The 16,057-nt window shown below is 54.9% G+C and overlaps 1 protein-coding gene across 1 annotated transcript in view; it reads left to right on the top strand.

The window, feature by feature from the left end:
• Positions 1 to 14,228, top strand: part of gpib (glucose-6-phosphate isomerase b) — a 44,893-nt gene extending 30,665 nt beyond the window's left edge. Inside the window, exons 12-18 of the mRNA XM_048546863.2 lie at positions 4,631 to 4,783; positions 7,450 to 7,579; positions 7,834 to 7,910; positions 9,536 to 9,664; positions 11,630 to 11,705; positions 12,599 to 12,665; positions 13,606 to 14,228. Of these exons, the coding sequence (XP_048402820.1) occupies positions 4,631 to 4,783; positions 7,450 to 7,579; positions 7,834 to 7,910; positions 9,536 to 9,664; positions 11,630 to 11,705; positions 12,599 to 12,665; positions 13,606 to 13,729 (756 nt within the window). The 3' untranslated portion in view covers positions 13,730 to 14,228. The remainder of the gene's footprint in view (positions 1 to 4,630; positions 4,784 to 7,449; positions 7,580 to 7,833; positions 7,911 to 9,535; positions 9,665 to 11,629; positions 11,706 to 12,598; positions 12,666 to 13,605) is intronic.
• The last annotated feature ends 1,829 nt before the right edge of the window (positions 14,229 to 16,057 follow it).

The raw sequence follows: 16,057 nt of genomic DNA on the forward strand, positions 1-16,057 counted from the left end.
CTCTCGCTCGCGCTCTCTCTCGCGCTCTCTCTCGCTCGCGCTCTCTCTCGCGCTCTCTCTCGCTCGCGCTCTCTCTCGCGCTCTCTCGCTCGCGCTCTCTCGCTCGCGCTCTCTCGCTCGCGCTCTCTCGCTCGCGCTCTCTCGCTCGCGCTCTCGCGCGCTCTCTCTCGCGCGCTCTCTCGCTCTCTCGCTCTCGCGCGCTCTCGCGCTCTCGCGCTCTCGCGCTCTCGCGCTCTCTCGCTCTCTCGCTCTCTCGCTCTCGCGCTCTCTCTCTCTCGCGCTCTCTCTCTCTCGCTCTCTCGCTCTCTCGCTCTCTCTCTCTCTCTCTCTCTCTCTCTCTCTCTCTCTCTCTCTCTCTCTCTCTCTCTCTCGCTCTCTCGCTCTCTCGCTCTCTCGCTCTCTCGCGCTCTCGCGCTCTCGCGCTCTCTCTCTCGCGCGCTCTCGCTCGCGCTCTCTCGCGCTCTCTCGCGCTCTCTCGCTCGCGCTCTCTCTCGCGCGCTCTCTCGCTCGCGCGCTCTCGCGCTCTCGCGCTCTCTCGCTCTCTCGCTCTCGCGCTCTCTCGCTCTCTCGCTCTCTCGCTCTCTCGCTCTCGCGCTCTCTCGCTCTCTCGCTCTCTCGCTCTCTCGCTCTCTCGCTCTCTCGCGCTCTCGCGCTCTCGCGCTCTCTCTCTCGCGCGCTCTCGCTCGCGCTCTCTCGCGCTCTCTCGCGCTCTCTCGCTCGCGCTCTCTCGCTCGCGCTCTCTCGCGCGCTCTCTCTCGCTCTCTCGCTCTCTCGCTCTCTCGCTCTCTCGCTCTCTCGCTCTCTCGCTCTCTCGCTCTCTCGCGCTCTCGCTCTCTCGCTCTCTCGCTCTCTCGCGCGCTCTCGCTCGCGCTCTCTCGCGCTCTCTCTCTCGCGCTCTCTCGCTCGCGCTCTCTCGCTCGCGCTCTCTCGCTCGCGCTCTCTCTCTCGCGCTCTCTCTCTCGCGCTCTCTCGCTCGCGCTCTCTCTCTCGCGCTCTCTCTCTCGCGCTCTCTCTCTCGCGCTCTCTCGCTCGCGCTCTCTCGCTCTCTCGCTCTCTCGCTCTCTCGCTCTCGCGCTCTCGCGCTCTCGCGCTCTCTCGCTCTCTCGCTCTCTCGCTCTCTCGCTCTCTCGCTCTCGCGCTCTCGCGCTCTCGCGCTCTCTCGCTCTCGCGCTCTCGCGCTCTCGCGCTCTCGCTCTCTCGCTCTCTCGCGCTCTCGCGCTCTCTCTCTCGCGCGCTCTCGCTCGCGCTCTCTCGCGCTCTCTCGCGCTCTCTCGCTCGCGCTCTCTCGCTCGCGCTCTCGCGCGCTCTCTCTCGCGCGCTCTCTCGCTCGCGCGCTCTCTCGCTCGCGCGCTCTCGCTCGCGCGCTCTCGCTCGCGCTCTCTCGCTCGCGCTCTCTCGCGCGCGCTCTCGCTCGCGCTCTCTCGCGCGCGCTCTCGCTCGCGCGCTCTCGCGCGCGCTCTCGCTCGCGCGCTCTCGCTCGCGCGCTCTCGCTCGCGCTCTCTCGCGCGCGCTCTCGCTCGCGCTCTCTCGCGCGCGCTCTCGCTCGCGCTCTCTCGCGCGCGCTCTCGCTCGCGCTCTCTCGCGCGCGCTCTCGCTCGCGCTCTCTCGCGCGCGCTCTCGCTCGCGCTCTCTCGCGCGCGCTCTCGCTCGCGCTCTCTCGCGCGCGCTCTCGCTCGCGCTCTCTCGCGCGCGCTCTCGCTCGCGCGCTCTCGCGCTCTCTCTCTCGCGCGCTCTCTCTCGCGCTCTCTCTCTCGCGCTCTCTCTCTCGCGCTCTCTCTCTCGCTCTCTCTCTCTCTCGCTCTCTCTCTCTCTCGCTCTCTCGCGCTCTCGCTCTCGCTCTCGCTCTCGCTCTCGCTCTCGCTCTCTCGCTCTCGCTCGCGCTCTCTCTCGCGCTCGCTCTCGCTCTCTCTCGCGCGCGCTCTCGCTCGCGCGCTCTCGCTCGCGCGCTCTCGCTCGCGCGCTCTCGCTCGCGCTCTCGCGCTCGCGCGCTCTCGCGCGCTCTCGCGCGCGCGCTCTCGCTCTCGCGCGCGCGCTCTCGCTCTCGCGCGCGCGCTCTCGCTCTCGCGCGCGCGCTCGCGCTCTCTCGCGCGCTCTCTCGCGCGCTCTCTCGCGCGCTCTCTCGCGCGCTCTCTCGCGCGCTCTCTCGCTCGCGCTCTCGCTCGCGCTCTCTCGCTCGCGCTCTCTCTCGCTCGCGCTCTCTCTCGCGCTCTCTCTCGCTCGCGCTCTCTCTCTCGCGCTCTCTCTCGCTCGCGCTCTCTCTCTCGCGCTCTCTCTCTCGCGCTCTCTCTCTCGCGCTCTCTCTCTCGCGCTCTCGCGCTCTCGCGCTCTCTCTCTCGCGCTCTCTCGCTCGCGCTCTCGCTCGCGCGCTCTCGCTCGCGCTCTCTCGCTCGCGCGCTCTCGCTCGCGCTCTCTCGCTCGCGCGCTCTCGCTCGCGCTCTCTCGCTCGCGCTCTCTCGCTCGCGCTCTCTCGCGCGCGCGCTCTCGCTCTCGCGCGCTCGCTCTCGCGCGCGCGCTCTCGCTCTCGCGCGCGCGCGCTCTCGCTCTCGCGCGCGCGCGCTCTCGCTCTCGCGCGCTCTCGCTCTCGCGCGCTCTCGCTCTCGCGCGCTCTCGCTCTCGCTCTCGCGCGCTCTCGCTCTCGCGCGCTCTCGCTCTCGCTCTCGCGCGCTCTCGCTCTCGCTCTCGCGCGCTCTCGCTCTCGCTCTCGCGCGCGCGCTCGCGCTCTCTCTCGCGCTCTCTCTCGCTCGCGCTCTCTCTCTCTCGCGCTCTCTCTCTCGCGCTCTCTCTCTCGCGCTCTCTCTCTCGCGCTCTCGCGCTCTCGCGCTCTCTCTCTCGCGCTCTCTCTCTCGCGCTCTCTCTCTCGCGCTCTCTCTCTCGCGCTCTCTCTCTCGCGCTCTCTCTCTCGCGCTCTCTCTCTCGCGCTCTCTCGCTCGCGCTCTCTCTCTCGCGCTCTCTCTCGCGCTCTCGCGCTCGCGCTCTCTCGCTCTCGCGCTCGCGCTCTCTCTCGCTCTCTCGCGCTCTCGCTCTCTCGCGCTCTCGCTCTCTCGCGCTCTCGCTCTCTCGCGCTCTCGCGCTCTCGCTCGCGCGCTCTCGCTCGCGCTCTCTCGCGCTCTCGCGCTGTCTCTCTCTCGCGCTCTCTCTCTCGCGCTCTCTCTCTCGCGCTCTCTCTCTCGCGCTCTCTCTCTCGCGCGCTCTCTCGCTCGCGCTCTCTCGCTCGCGCGCTCTCGCTCGCGCGCTCTCGCTCGCGCTCTCTCGCGCGCGCTCTCGCTCGCGCTCTCTCGCGCGCGCTCTCGCTCGCGCTCTCTCGCGCGCGCTCTCGCTCGCGCTCTCTCGCGCGCGCTCTCGCTCGCGCGCTCTCGCTCGCGCTCTCTCGCGCGCGCTCTCGCTCGCGCGCTCTCGCGCGCGCGCTCTCGCTCGCGCTCTCTCGCGCGCGCTCTCGCTCGCGCTCTCGCGCGCGCTCTCTCTCGCGCTCTCTCTCGCGCTCTCTCTCGCGCGCTCTCTCTCGCGCTCTCTCTCTCGCGCTCTCTCTCTCGCGCTCTCTCTCTCGCGCTCTCTCTCTCGCGCTCTCTCTCTCGCGCTCTCTCTCTCTCGCTCTCTCTCTCTCGCTCTCTCGCTCTCTCTCTCTCTCGCTCTCTCTCTCTCTCGCTCTCGCTCTCTCGCTCTCGCGCGCGCGCTCTCGCTCGCGCGCTCTCGCTCGCGCTCTCTCGCTCGCTCTCGCGCGCGCGCTCTCGCTCTCGCGCGCGCGCTCTCGCTCTCGCGCGCGCGCTCTCGCTCTCGCGCGCGCGCTCTCGCTCTCGCGCGCGCTCTCTCGCGCGCTCTCTCGCTCGCGCTCTCGCTCGCGCTCTCGCTCGCGCTCTCTCTCGCGCTCTTTCTCGCTCGCGCTCTCTCTCGCGCTCTCTCTCGCTCGCGCTCTCTCTCGCGCTCTCTCTCTCTCGCGCTCTCTCGCTCGCGCTCTCTCGCTCGCGCTCTCTCTCTCTCTCTCTCTCTCTCTCTCTCTCTCTCGCGCTCTCGCGCTCTCGCGCTCTCGCGCTCTCGCGCTCTCGCGCTCTCGCGCTCTCTCGCTCTCTCGCTCTCTCGCTCTCTCGCTCTCTCGCTCTCTCGCTCTCTCGCTCTCGCGCTCTCGCGCTCTCGCGCTCTCTCGCTCTCTCGCTCTCTCGCTCTCGCGCTCTCTCGCTCGCGCTCTCTCGCTCTCGCGCGCGCTCTCTCGCTCTCGCGCGCGCTCTCTCGCTCTCGCGCGCGCGCTCTCGCTCTCGCGCGCGCGCTCTCGCTCTCGCGCGCGCGCTCTCGCTCTCGCGCGCGCGCTCTCGCTCTCGCGCTCGCGCTCTCGCGCGCGCTCGCGCTCTCTCCACCCTGTCTAGGGTGCCAGAGTTTCTGTATGACAGCACGTACGGAGAGCTGCTCTCAGAGATCGAAGTGAGCTCGGGGAATCCTGTGATAATAGGAACTGCAGATGCTGGAGAATCCATGATAACAAGACAACAGGTCTAGGCCCGAAACGTCAGCTTTTGTGCTCCTGAGATGCTGCTTGGCCTGCTGTGTTCATCCAGCTCCACACTTTGTTATCAGGGAATCCTGTCCCTTAATCGCTCAGTATCTTGCTTGCTCACTGGCTGTCTGATCTCTTGTTCTGAAGGATCACCATTTCCACTGCACTCCGCTGGAACAGAATGCCCCTGTGCTGCTGGCTCTGCTCGGGATATGGTACACTAATATCTACAATGTGGAGACTCATGCACTGCTACCCTATGATCAGTACCTGCATCGATTTGCTGCGTATTTCCAACAGGTACATGCAAACATCTGTCTGGTGGAATGGAGTAGGGTTGGGGTCCGTGTGCAGCTGATGGCGTTTCACAGGATATTGGATGGGGATATCTGTGTTTGCTGCAGTGTTAGAACTCCTGAATCTCATCCCCTGTTCAGGCACAGCTTCAGGATATCACTGTCTCTACACTCCAGTAAGGAGGATTTTCCACACTCTGACAGTCTCGGATATTCCCGACTCTAGGGAGTGGTGGATTCTCAGTCGTTACTGTCAGAATGTAGAGTTTTGGTTTTGGGGCACTAGCGGAAATGAGGGATATGGGCAGTAGACAGGATAGTGCTGCTGAGCTGAAAGATCAGCCACAATCCAACTGGTAGAATGGGCTTTTCTCTTATTCACCTTGCAGGACGTGAGCATTGCTGTCTGCCCCAGCATTTCGTGCCTGTCCCTAGTTGCCCCTTGAGAAGGTAGGGGTGAGCTGTCTTCTTGAATCTCTGCAGTCCATGTGCTGTGGGTTGACCACAATGCTCTTGGGGAGGGAATTCCAGGATTCTGACCCAGCAACAGTGAAGGAACGGCGAGATATTTCCAAGTCCAGGATGGTATGTGCTTGGAGGGGAACTTGCAGGGGGTGGTGTTCTCATACATGTTGCTGCCCTTGTCCTTCTAGATGGAAGTAGCTGTGGGTTTGAAAGGTGCTCTCTTTGAATTTCTGCAGTGCATCTTTGTAAATAGCAGCAGTGTGTACTACTGAATGGCACCATATCCCCTCCCCTTTCCACTACCAATTCGAGTGGGGGCCGCTTTGTCCTGGATGGGGTCAAGCTTCTTGAGTGTTGATGGGGCTACACCTATCCAGGCAAGTGGGGAGTACTCCATCACCCTCTAGACTTGTGCCTTGTAGATGGTGCACAGGCTTTGGAGTCAGGAGGTGAGTTACTTGCAGTGGAATTCTGAGCCTCTAACTTGCTCTTGTAGCCACTGGATTTATGTGGTGAGTCCAGTTGAGTTTCTGGGCAATAGTAACCCACAGGATATTGATAGTGGGGGATTCAGTGATGGTAACACCATTTGAATGTCAAGGGGCAGTGGTGAAATTGTCTCCTATAGGAGACAGTCAGTGCCTGGCACTTGTATGGCACGAATATCACTTGCCACTTGTCAGCCCAAGCCTGGATATTGTCCAGATCTTGTTGCATTTGAACACGGACTGCTTCAGTATCTGAGGAGTTGCAAATGGTGCTGAACATTGTGAAATGTCCCCACATCTTGATGGGCTGAATGACCTCCTCCTGTTTTTTTTTGCACTGTCATGTTCTATTTATTTGACAGTTATTGGCCAATTATAAGCAAAGAGTGGGCATAAGATAAAGGAGCAGGAGGAGGCCATTTGGCCCCTCAAGCCCAACCTAGCCCTCATGGTCATGGCTGACCTGGTTCAGGCCTCTCTTGGCCAGCTTCTCTCAGCTAACATTTCGAAAACTCCGTCTCCCTCCTCCTCAAATATTTTCAGTGGCCAGGGATTCGAGCCAGGTTTGGCAATGCTAGAACATAACCACAAGGGGAAGTGAATCCCCAGTATGGAGGTGATGCTGCAGTTATGCAGGGCAATTGTGTCATCATATCAGGAGGACTGTGTCTGCAGTCCTGGCCACCATGCTCTCTCACGGATATTGCAGGCAGCTCACAAGAGCTTTCCCTTCAATTTGAGGGGGGATGCTGTGCAGCAGCAGGGGCAGGGGAGCGATGTTGCCTTGTATCTGCTGGAGCTATGAGTAAGAGGTAACTTGAGGAAAACATGGAAAATTGTGACAGGGTAATGGTTCCTCTTGTGGCAGAATCTAAACCGTGCATTTAAAAAATCTTAAAGATTACGCAAAGAAGTGTTGAGGCCATCAGTCTTTGGCAATCTTCTATTTTAAAAGGCAGCACAAGCAGATTCCATAGCTATTTGAAAGCGTAGGTAGGTAGGTTCTTGATGAGGAATTGAGCGTGACGGAGTGAGAGGGAAAGCCAAGTTGTCGGCCCAGCCGTGATCTTGGCAGATGGTAGACCAGCTGGAGGTGCTGAGTGATCTCCTCTTTAGCACCATAACAATGCAGTGTGGGTAAACGGCAGAGCATCGTGCTCCTGTGGGGAGGCAGTCAGAGCCACGATGTTCAATCCTCGGTAAACCCAAGATGTGTTCTCCCTGCCTCAGCAGGCAGCACCTTGAACAAGCAATTGTCCGGGCGGCACGGTGGCTCAGTGGTTAGCACTGCTGCCTCACAGTGCCAGGGACCTGGGTTCGATTCCACCCTCAGGCAACTGTGTGTTGTTGTTGTGTGGGGGGTGGGGGGGGCGGTTTCAGGTTCTCCCTGTGTCTGTGTGGGGGCTTCCTCCCACAATCCAGAGGTGTGCAGCTGAGGTGGATTGGCCATGGGAAACTGCCCGTGGTGTCTAGGGATGTAAGGGTTAGCCATGGGGAATACAAGGTTACAGGATGGGGGGCAGGTTGGGGGGCATGGTGGGAGTGGGTGGATGCTCTCCAGAGGGTTGGTGAGACGTGGTGGTCTGTAAGACCTGTTTCCACACTGGGTTCAATGGATTCTGATCTATCATCGGTCTCTTTTTTTTTTTCTTTTTTTTCGCCCGTCACTGTCTGCAACTGATCTTTCACTTCTGCCCATCTGCCTTTTGATTTCCAGGGCGATATGGAATCTAACGGCAAGTACATCACCAGCCAAGGGACTCGGGTGGACTACAACACTGGGCCCATAGTGTGGGGCGAGCCAGGCACCAATGGGCAACATGCTTTCTACCAGCTGATCCACCAGGGTGAGTGCAGCATCACTATTGGGTGTGTCAGGGGGGTGTGCAGACAAGGGATTGAGCAGAAACTGTTTGTGATGGTGAGAAGATTCTGCTGATCTGCAAGTTGGGAATTATTTTAAAGCCCACGTCTCTAACAGCCGCTCCATGGGGAGACATCAGCATGTTAAAGCGGGACACAGTCCCTGGTTTGGGCCTTTAGTACTGAGTGGGGGCGGAAACGCTGTAACTGACCACCCAACTGTGTGTCTCCTCATCAGGAACCCGGATGATTCCCGCTGACTTCCTTATCCCTGTACAGACCCAGAATCCAATCCGGAATGGGCTGCATCACAAGGTAGGAGAGTGGGACTGGGCCTTTGGGAAGGATAAAAACCAATGTTTTCTGGAGAGCGAGCGAGTGTGTCTGTGTGAATGCTATTGTCTTGTCCTTTTCCTGATTTTTAATTTGTTTATTTAAAGTACAAACCCTGTCAAAGTTAATGTACAGCCAGCAAAATGCATCCATAGCAACAAACAAACACAGTCCTGGAGTGATCTATGCAGCGAGTGAAAACATGACCCCAGAAACCGCAATATTGATTTTCCCCTGGGGGATAGGAAGAGAAGGCCATTCAACGCCTGGGTGGAGCCTGCTCTGCCATACAGCCGGGAGCAGAGAGAGAGAGAGCGAGAGAGAGTAAAAGGGCGGTTTACTAAGTAATGGGGGGGGGGGGGGGACAGAGGAGATGGGCAAAGAATACGTGGCTCAGCCAGGAGGCACCTGATCGCACAGGCCAGAGCTGACTGGTAGTGGAGGTGTATAAACCCTACTGCAGAGCTGTTTCTCCAGAATTTAGATGGTTAAGGGCGATCTGATCAAGTCCTCAAGATATTCATAGTCATAGAATCACTACAGCGTGGAAACAGGCCCTTCAGCCCACAAGTCCACACTGACCCTCAGAATACCCACCTAAAACTATCCCCCTATATCTACACATCCCATTCACTACGGGCAGTTTAGCACAGCCAGTCCACTGGACAGACAGGGCGCATCGTTCCTACCTATTCGCACTGGTAGGGGATTCCAGAACTGAGGGGGTATGGTCTGAGAATTAGGGCCAGACTGTTGAGGAGAGACATTCAGAAGCATTTCCACATAAAGGGTGGGTGAGGGTTGGAACGCTCCCACAAACAGCAGTGGATGCTGGATCAGTAGTTAGTTTTAAATCTCCGGATAAAGTTTTTTTTTGTTCTGCATAGGTATAAAGGGGCAAGAGCGGGTACATGGAGTTAGGCCACAGATCAGCCATGACCGCATTGAATGGCCAAACAGGCTGGAGGGGCTGAATGGCCTGCTCCTCTAAGTTGTTATGATATGGAATGTGTTGTCTTGAAAGGATGTGGGAAGTGGATTCAGTGGGACCTGTTTTGTAGGAGATGCAGATGTAGTCAAAAGGGCAGTGTTTTGCTTGAAGAGTTTTACAGTCTGTCTGAGATGTTAAAAGTAATTTTTCTTCACCAGGTTTTGGTGAATGTTTGTTTAGAAAATGTTGCCTCTGGCTTTTTTTCCCCCCCTCTTTTTGGACGTTGGTGCCTGCCCTACAGTCCATGGTGTAATCCATCAAACCAGCCCAAAGCAGGAGTTCCAAATATCATCAGAAATGAGGGGAGTTTCCAGATAAATCAGGGAGCAGGAAGGATTGAAAGGCAGAACATGGGTGTTGTTGGGTGACGTCTGTCTAACCCCCAGTGACATTTATAAAGCAGAAGTTTGATCCCAAACTGCAAACTGAGAAATCTCAAAGAGGATTCAGCACCACCTCACATTGCTTCAACGATTAGAGTCACAGAATCTCCACAGTGCAGAAAGAGCCCATAGAGACTACACCTGAGCATCCCACCCAGCTCCAGGTTTGTGAAAGAACCTCCATTTCTGTAGACCCTTTCTGTCTCTCTCACTATTATCTTTCTTTTTCTCAGATTCTCCTGGCGAATTTCCTGGCTCAGACCGAAGCTTTAATGAAGGGCAAGTCTGCAGAGGAAGCTCGTAAGGAGCTGGCTGGTGCTGGTCTCAGTGGTGATGTGCTTGAGAAGCTGGTTCCTCACAAGGTAAGTGTAATCCATCCTGTGCTCGCCTGCTCTGTGCCCCTCCCCTTCCTGGCCTGGATTAAGTTCCCCCAGGGGACAGATTACGCTTTCATTACATGAGATGAAAGGACCTAGGAGGCCATTCAGCCCCAGGCTGTTGTGATACTAGGAGATCAATTTTGAACTCTAGCCTCTTCTCTCCTATATCTGTTAGCACCGTCCTTAAAGCGAAACACTCTCTTGCTCTCTCTGTTCAAACTCCATCTTACGAGGAAAGGCTGAGGGACTTGAGGCTGTCTTCATTAGAGAGAAGGTGGTTGAGAGGTGACTTAATTGAAACATATAAAATAATCAGAGGGTTAGATAGGGTGGATAGGGAGAGCCTTTTTCCTAGGATGGTGACGGCGGGCACGAGGGGGCATAGCTTTAAATTGAGGGGTGAAAGATATAGGACAGATGTCTGAGGTAGTTTCTTTACTCAGAGTAGTAAGGGAATGGAACGGTTTGCCTGCAACAGTAGTAGATTCACCAACTTTAGGTACATTTAAGTTGTCATTGGATAAGCATATGGACGTACATGGAATAGTGTAGGTTAGATGGGCTTGAGATGGGTATGACAGGTCGGCACAACATCGAGGGCCGAAGGGCCTGTCCTGTGCTGTTATGTTCTATGAAAGGGCCTAAACTCTCCCATGTCCCAGCCCCCTACCCCACACACCAGGCCTTGTTACCACAGCCTGCCACTACACCCCCTCCTGCTGTTAGTCACTAACAGTCCCTATTAACTACTATTCACCCTCCCAGCCTGATCGTTATCAACTCTTTTTTTTTTGTCTGTCCAACTGCTGTTCTCCTCTCTTTTTGGGCTCTAGCCTAACATTTACTCCCTACTCCCTACCCCCTACCCCTCCCCTTTTTCCTGCATAGAAACTGACATTTTCCCAGCCACCATCAGTTCCGAGGAAGGGTCACCTGACCTGAAACATTAATTCTGTTTTCTCCTTCACAGATGCTGCCGAACCTGCTGAGCTTTTCCAGCAAATTTTGTTTTTGTTCCTGGTTTGCAACATCTGCATTTCTTTTGGTTTCCATCAAATTTTCCACTGATTTATAAACTGAATGTCATTGTACCCCTTTCTGGAGAGGGGGAGAGAGAGAGAGGTGGGGGGGGGAGGGGGGTGCTTTCCTGACTCTGTCCCTGTGAGACAGTGCCCTTGGCCACGTGGTCTGCCTCAGAATTACAGTGCGCTCCTTTTTTTTTTCCCCACACAGTGGTGGTGGGTGGAACCCCCCCCACCCCGCCCAACAAAAAAATAGCTTGAACACTAATGAGACCCATCCTTAAATTCCTGCACTAAAGGATTGCAACTACAGGAACCTGCCCTTGATTTTAGCCTCTCTCTGTTCACTCTGGGCTCATTGTGTACAGCTCCCTGTCCAGGCCCAGTCTGTCCTCCCCTGAGATGATTAGATTAGATTCCCTACAGTGTGGAAACAGGCCCTTCAGCCCAACAAGTCCACACCATCCCTTTTGGAACATCCCACCCAGACCCATTTCCCCTATAACCCCCACACCCCTGAACACTACGGGCAATTGAGCATGGCCGATCCACCTACCCTGCACATCTTTGGACTGTGGGAGGAAACTGGAGCACCCGGAGGAAACCTGTGCAGACAGGGAGAATGTGCAAACTCCACACACAGTTGCCAAAGGCTGGAATTGAACCTGGGTCCCTGGCGCTGTGAGGCTGCAGTGCTAACCACTGAGCCACCGTGCCACCCACAGGGTGTGAGGTATACCTCTGTCCATCCCCATGGGCTCTGACACCAAACAAGGCGAATCTCTGTTGCTTTCTAAGGTGAAGACCAGCAACATCCTTTTTAAATAATTGTATCTTCTCTGTCCCCTTCCTTGCAGTGCCACCCTTGTGATGCCATGATGCTGCCCAGTCACCCTGGTTTAAAGTTCTTTTGTTTCTGTCACAGGTCTTTGAGGGCAATCGACCAACCAACTCCATAGTCTTCAAGAAGCTGACTCCCTATCTTCTAGGAGCTCTGATTGGTGAGTGAGTCCTCCTGGCTGATGGGCAGAGTGCAGGGAATTGCTCGGCCACTGTCCTGACACTGCCTCCCCGTGGACACTGAGGGAATCCCTAGTCCACACTGACTGCGCTGGGTCTCCAGTTCCAGCTCAACTCCGCCACCAGCCCCTTAAGGGCAATTAGGGATGGGAAGTGAACTTCTGGTCCAGGCAGTGAAGCTCATGTCTGGAGAATCCTTTATTGTATAAACTCCTCAGGAAGTTGGTGTGTGTGAAATATTTAAATTCTCCCCTAATTTCCTGGCGGAGGGGTATCTGCTGATTGTAATACACACAGACACACAAATGGTGAGGGGCTTTTAATCAGCAAGACTGAGAAACCTTCCCCTTCATTCAGAACCTTCTGGGTGCAGTTTCTGTTGGGGCTGTAGAATTATACAGGACAGAAGACACCCTTCAGCCCATCATATCTGTTCTACCCAAAACACACTGCTCCTTTTATTAGTCGAACTTCCCCACACTAGGCCCATAGCCTCTAATGTTATGACATTTCAGGTTTCCTGCCTCAACCACCCTCCTAGGCAGTATGTTCCAGACGCTCTCACTACTGCCTGGGTACGCTGCTTCCTGAAAGCCTCCAGCCTTTCACTTTTAAAATGATGCTCCCTTTTGTTATATCCCCTTGAACTAAGGGGACAGCTGCTTCCTATGCACCTCCAGTCTCTCATTCCTCTATTGCCACCACAACCCCCCCCCCCCCCCCCCCCAGGTCCTCTGAGCTCGAACTTATCCAGCTGCCCCCCCCCCCCCCTCCCTGTGTAGGGTGATGTTTATTTTTGGGGGGCGCTGTTGTGATTGGATAAATGCTGTGTTAGCCAGTCTACATTATAACCCTCTGACCCTTCGCTCTGCAGCAATGTACGAACACAAGATCTTTGTGCAAGGAGTCATCTGGGACATCAACAGCTATGACCAGTGGGGGTGAGAATCTAGTTCTGTTTCGCTTGGGATGGGGGGGGGGGGGGGGTGGTGATGATTGTGTTGAGTGCTTGGGAGAGCTATTCCTGGGACTGGGATAAGCCTGATTTTTTTTTTCTTCTATATCCAGCAATATGAGGCCATTTGAGCCCTCAAGCCTGTGCTGGGATTGATTTTTCTTTTGGTCTTTTTGTCCATCTGTTTTATTTTTTAGTTTTGTTTTTGCCCACTGAAGTTGTTCAGTTGAGAATTTCTGGATTTCCTTTCACCCTGCATGTCTCTGATGCCCCTGAATAGCCTTGTTTAGAAGCTGAAGGCTGTGCCCACCTTGTTCCACCCCCTCCCCAAGGGAAGTACTATCCCCATTTCCACTCGAGTCAAGGCTTTTTGATATTTTAAACCTCCAATGAAATCCCTTTTTAAGCTCTCACTGAATCATGCAGCTGACTATTTGGCCCATTGTACATCAACCGATCGACTCTTTTGAACCAGCTTTTTTCTGTTGTTATTATTCATTCTTTTCCTGCCAACCTCCCCCACCCCCCCCCCCCCCCCCATTTGTTTCAGAACCCTCTCCCCATCCCCCTCTCTGGGCCTAGGCCCAAAATGTTAGCTTTTGTGCCCCTAAGATGCTGCTTGGCCTGCTCTAGTTCATCCAGCTCCACACTTTATCTCAGATTCTCCAGCATCTGCGGTTCCTGTTATCTCTGATCTCGATTCAGTCTCTCCCTTCTTTTTTCTTACAAAGAACAACTTCCCCTCTCCATCTTCCCTCTTCCAGAATAAACTTCCATATCTCACATTCTTGTGAATGTGTACACTTTTTTTGAAACGTAACTTTTTGTCCTCTTTGTAATTTAACCCTCTTTTTAAAAACCTGGTGAGAACTGAGAAGTCTGGAGAAGGTGGGTTTTAAGTGAATGCTGTCTGATATGTTCTGCAGAGTGGAATTGGGAAAGCAGCTGGCCAAAGCGATCGAGCCGGAACTGGCCACTTCAGACCAAGTGACTTCTCACGACAGCTCCACCAATGGACTGATCAATTTCATCAAGAAGAACAGAGGCTGAGCCTGTAGCAAGAGACATCCAAATCCATCAAAGAACATTACCACAGCCCCTCCCCCCCCCCCCCCCCCCCCAACTGTAGGAACTGTATTGTAACTGTGTGGCAGGAGCTTTTTATTGTGTGCTCAGTTTAATCTTCACCATGTCCTGCTGAATCCCTATTCGATATCATAGGTGATACCAGCAACTCCTCATCTATTTTATCTGCAGACCAGGTCTGCCGGTGTGAGTCACAGCCATCAAGTGTGTCTGTGGGCAGGTGGATCTCTGTCTCCCCAGGGGTGTGTGTCTCTGTCTGTATGTATCTCTCTTGCTCTCTGTAGGCTGGTGTTTGGTGTCTGTCTGTTACATGCTCTCTCCAGGAGAGTGTGGATCTCAGTCTCTGGGGTGGGCGTGGAGTCTGCACACTGTAAGTGGAAGTCAGTTTACATATTAGAGATGGCTTAACCCTGCACACTCTCTCTCTTGAAAATAGAGTAAATATTAAAATTTCCATCACAAACATCTGTGTGGTTTTTTCACCCTTCACTCTCATAACTTCTGACTACCTGGCTAGGGCCGACCCCCACCCACCCCGAGCTTGGTTACCTGGAAGCTAATCATCTAGCTGTTGGCAGGCAGAAGCCTTTGGCTTATGGAATCTCCTCGTTGCCAGTTGACTCATCCACCCTAGCTCAGTGATCAGCACAGCTGCCTCAGTGCCAGGGACCTGGGTTCAATTCCACCCTCAGAGCATGAGGGGGCATAGCTTTAAATTGAGGGGTGAAAGATATAGGACAGATGTCAGAGATAGTTTCTTTACTCAGAGTAGTAAGGGAATGGAATGCTTTGCCTGCAATGGTAGTAGATTCGCCAACTTTAGGTACATTTAAGTCGTCATTGGATAAACATATGGATGTACATGGAATAGTGTAGGTTAGATGGGCTTGAGATCGGTATGACAGGTCGGCACAACATTGAGGGCCGAAGAGCCTGTACTGTACTGTAAGGTTCTATTCCTGTGTGTGTGCGTGTGTTTTGTTTCTTCCCATAGTCCAAAGATGTGCAGGCTGGATGGACTGGCCATGCTAAATTGCCTGTCGTGTTCGGGGATATGTGTCTTTAGGTGGGTTATAAAGGGAGATGGGTTGGGTGGGATGCTCTGAGGGTCAGTGAGGGCTTGTTGGGCTGAAGGGCCTGTTTCCACACTGTGTAGGGATTCGATGATAACCTTCCCCTCCATGTTCAAACACCACATTGCAAACAATGCTTCCGACGAAGGCCAGGTGATGTGACAACCTATAGCGTTCAGTGGTTTGTTAAACTAGTCCATTTCCCATTCTCGTCCACAATCAAAATCCAGACAAAGTAAAAGATTTTACAGATTGGGGGAGATCACTCAGTCACCTCAAAGAGCAGGCTGTGGGTGACAGCAGGGCAATGGGAGTTTGGTGACACGCTTACTGTGGGTTGGGTGGGGGGGTTCCACCCCCCCCGCTCCCTGTTCAGTCTCCCACCAGCAGGAATGACAACAGTAATGACGTGAACAAAAACTGCTTTGCAGTGCCAGTCAGATATTTGATGGATTGTCTTAAAAAATATACACTGGCTGTGCGTGTCATTGCTGCAGAACAGCTTGGTTTGTATTTATCCTGGACCCACAGCTGCCTGAGACCGTTGAGTTTGCAGTTAGAGTCACATGAGGCCCGAGAACAGTGTCAGACTTTACACTCATGGCTGAGCTAGACATCTTTCTATCAAGGGAATCAAAGATTTATGGGGAAAAGGCAGAGGCGGAGTTGAGAATGATCAGATGAGCTATGGTCGTGTTGAACAGCTGAATGGCCCACTTCTAGCTCTAATTGCTGCTCAGTGTGAGCATCCCTCATTTTCATAGAACAGTACAGCACAGAACAGGCCCTTCAGCCCACAATGTTGTGCCGACCATTGATCCTCATGGATGCACCCTCAAATTTCTGTGACCATATGCATGTCCAGCAGTCTCTTAAATGACCCCAATGACCTTGCTTCCACAACTGCTGCTGGCAACGCATTCCATGCTCTCACAACTCTCTGCGTAAAGAACCTGCCTCTGACATCCCCTCTATACTTTCCACCAACCAGCTTAAAACTATGACCCCTCGTGCTAGCCATTTCTGCCCTGGGAAATAGTCTCTGGCTATCGACTCTATCTATGCCTCTCATTATCTTGTATACCTAATCATCTTAGAGGTTCTCCACTTTGAGACCAGAATTCTGGGAGTGAAGACAAATGTGTTGAATCTGAGGCTCAGTGAGCACAGACGGTCATTCCTCACTGAGGAACACTTTCAGCTCCAATTGTGCACACTC

This window comes from Stegostoma tigrinum, chromosome 16, assembly GCF_030684315.1.
Source record: "Stegostoma tigrinum isolate sSteTig4 chromosome 16, sSteTig4.hap1, whole genome shotgun sequence".
NCBI lineage: Eukaryota > Metazoa > Chordata > Chondrichthyes > Orectolobiformes > Stegostomatidae > Stegostoma > Stegostoma tigrinum.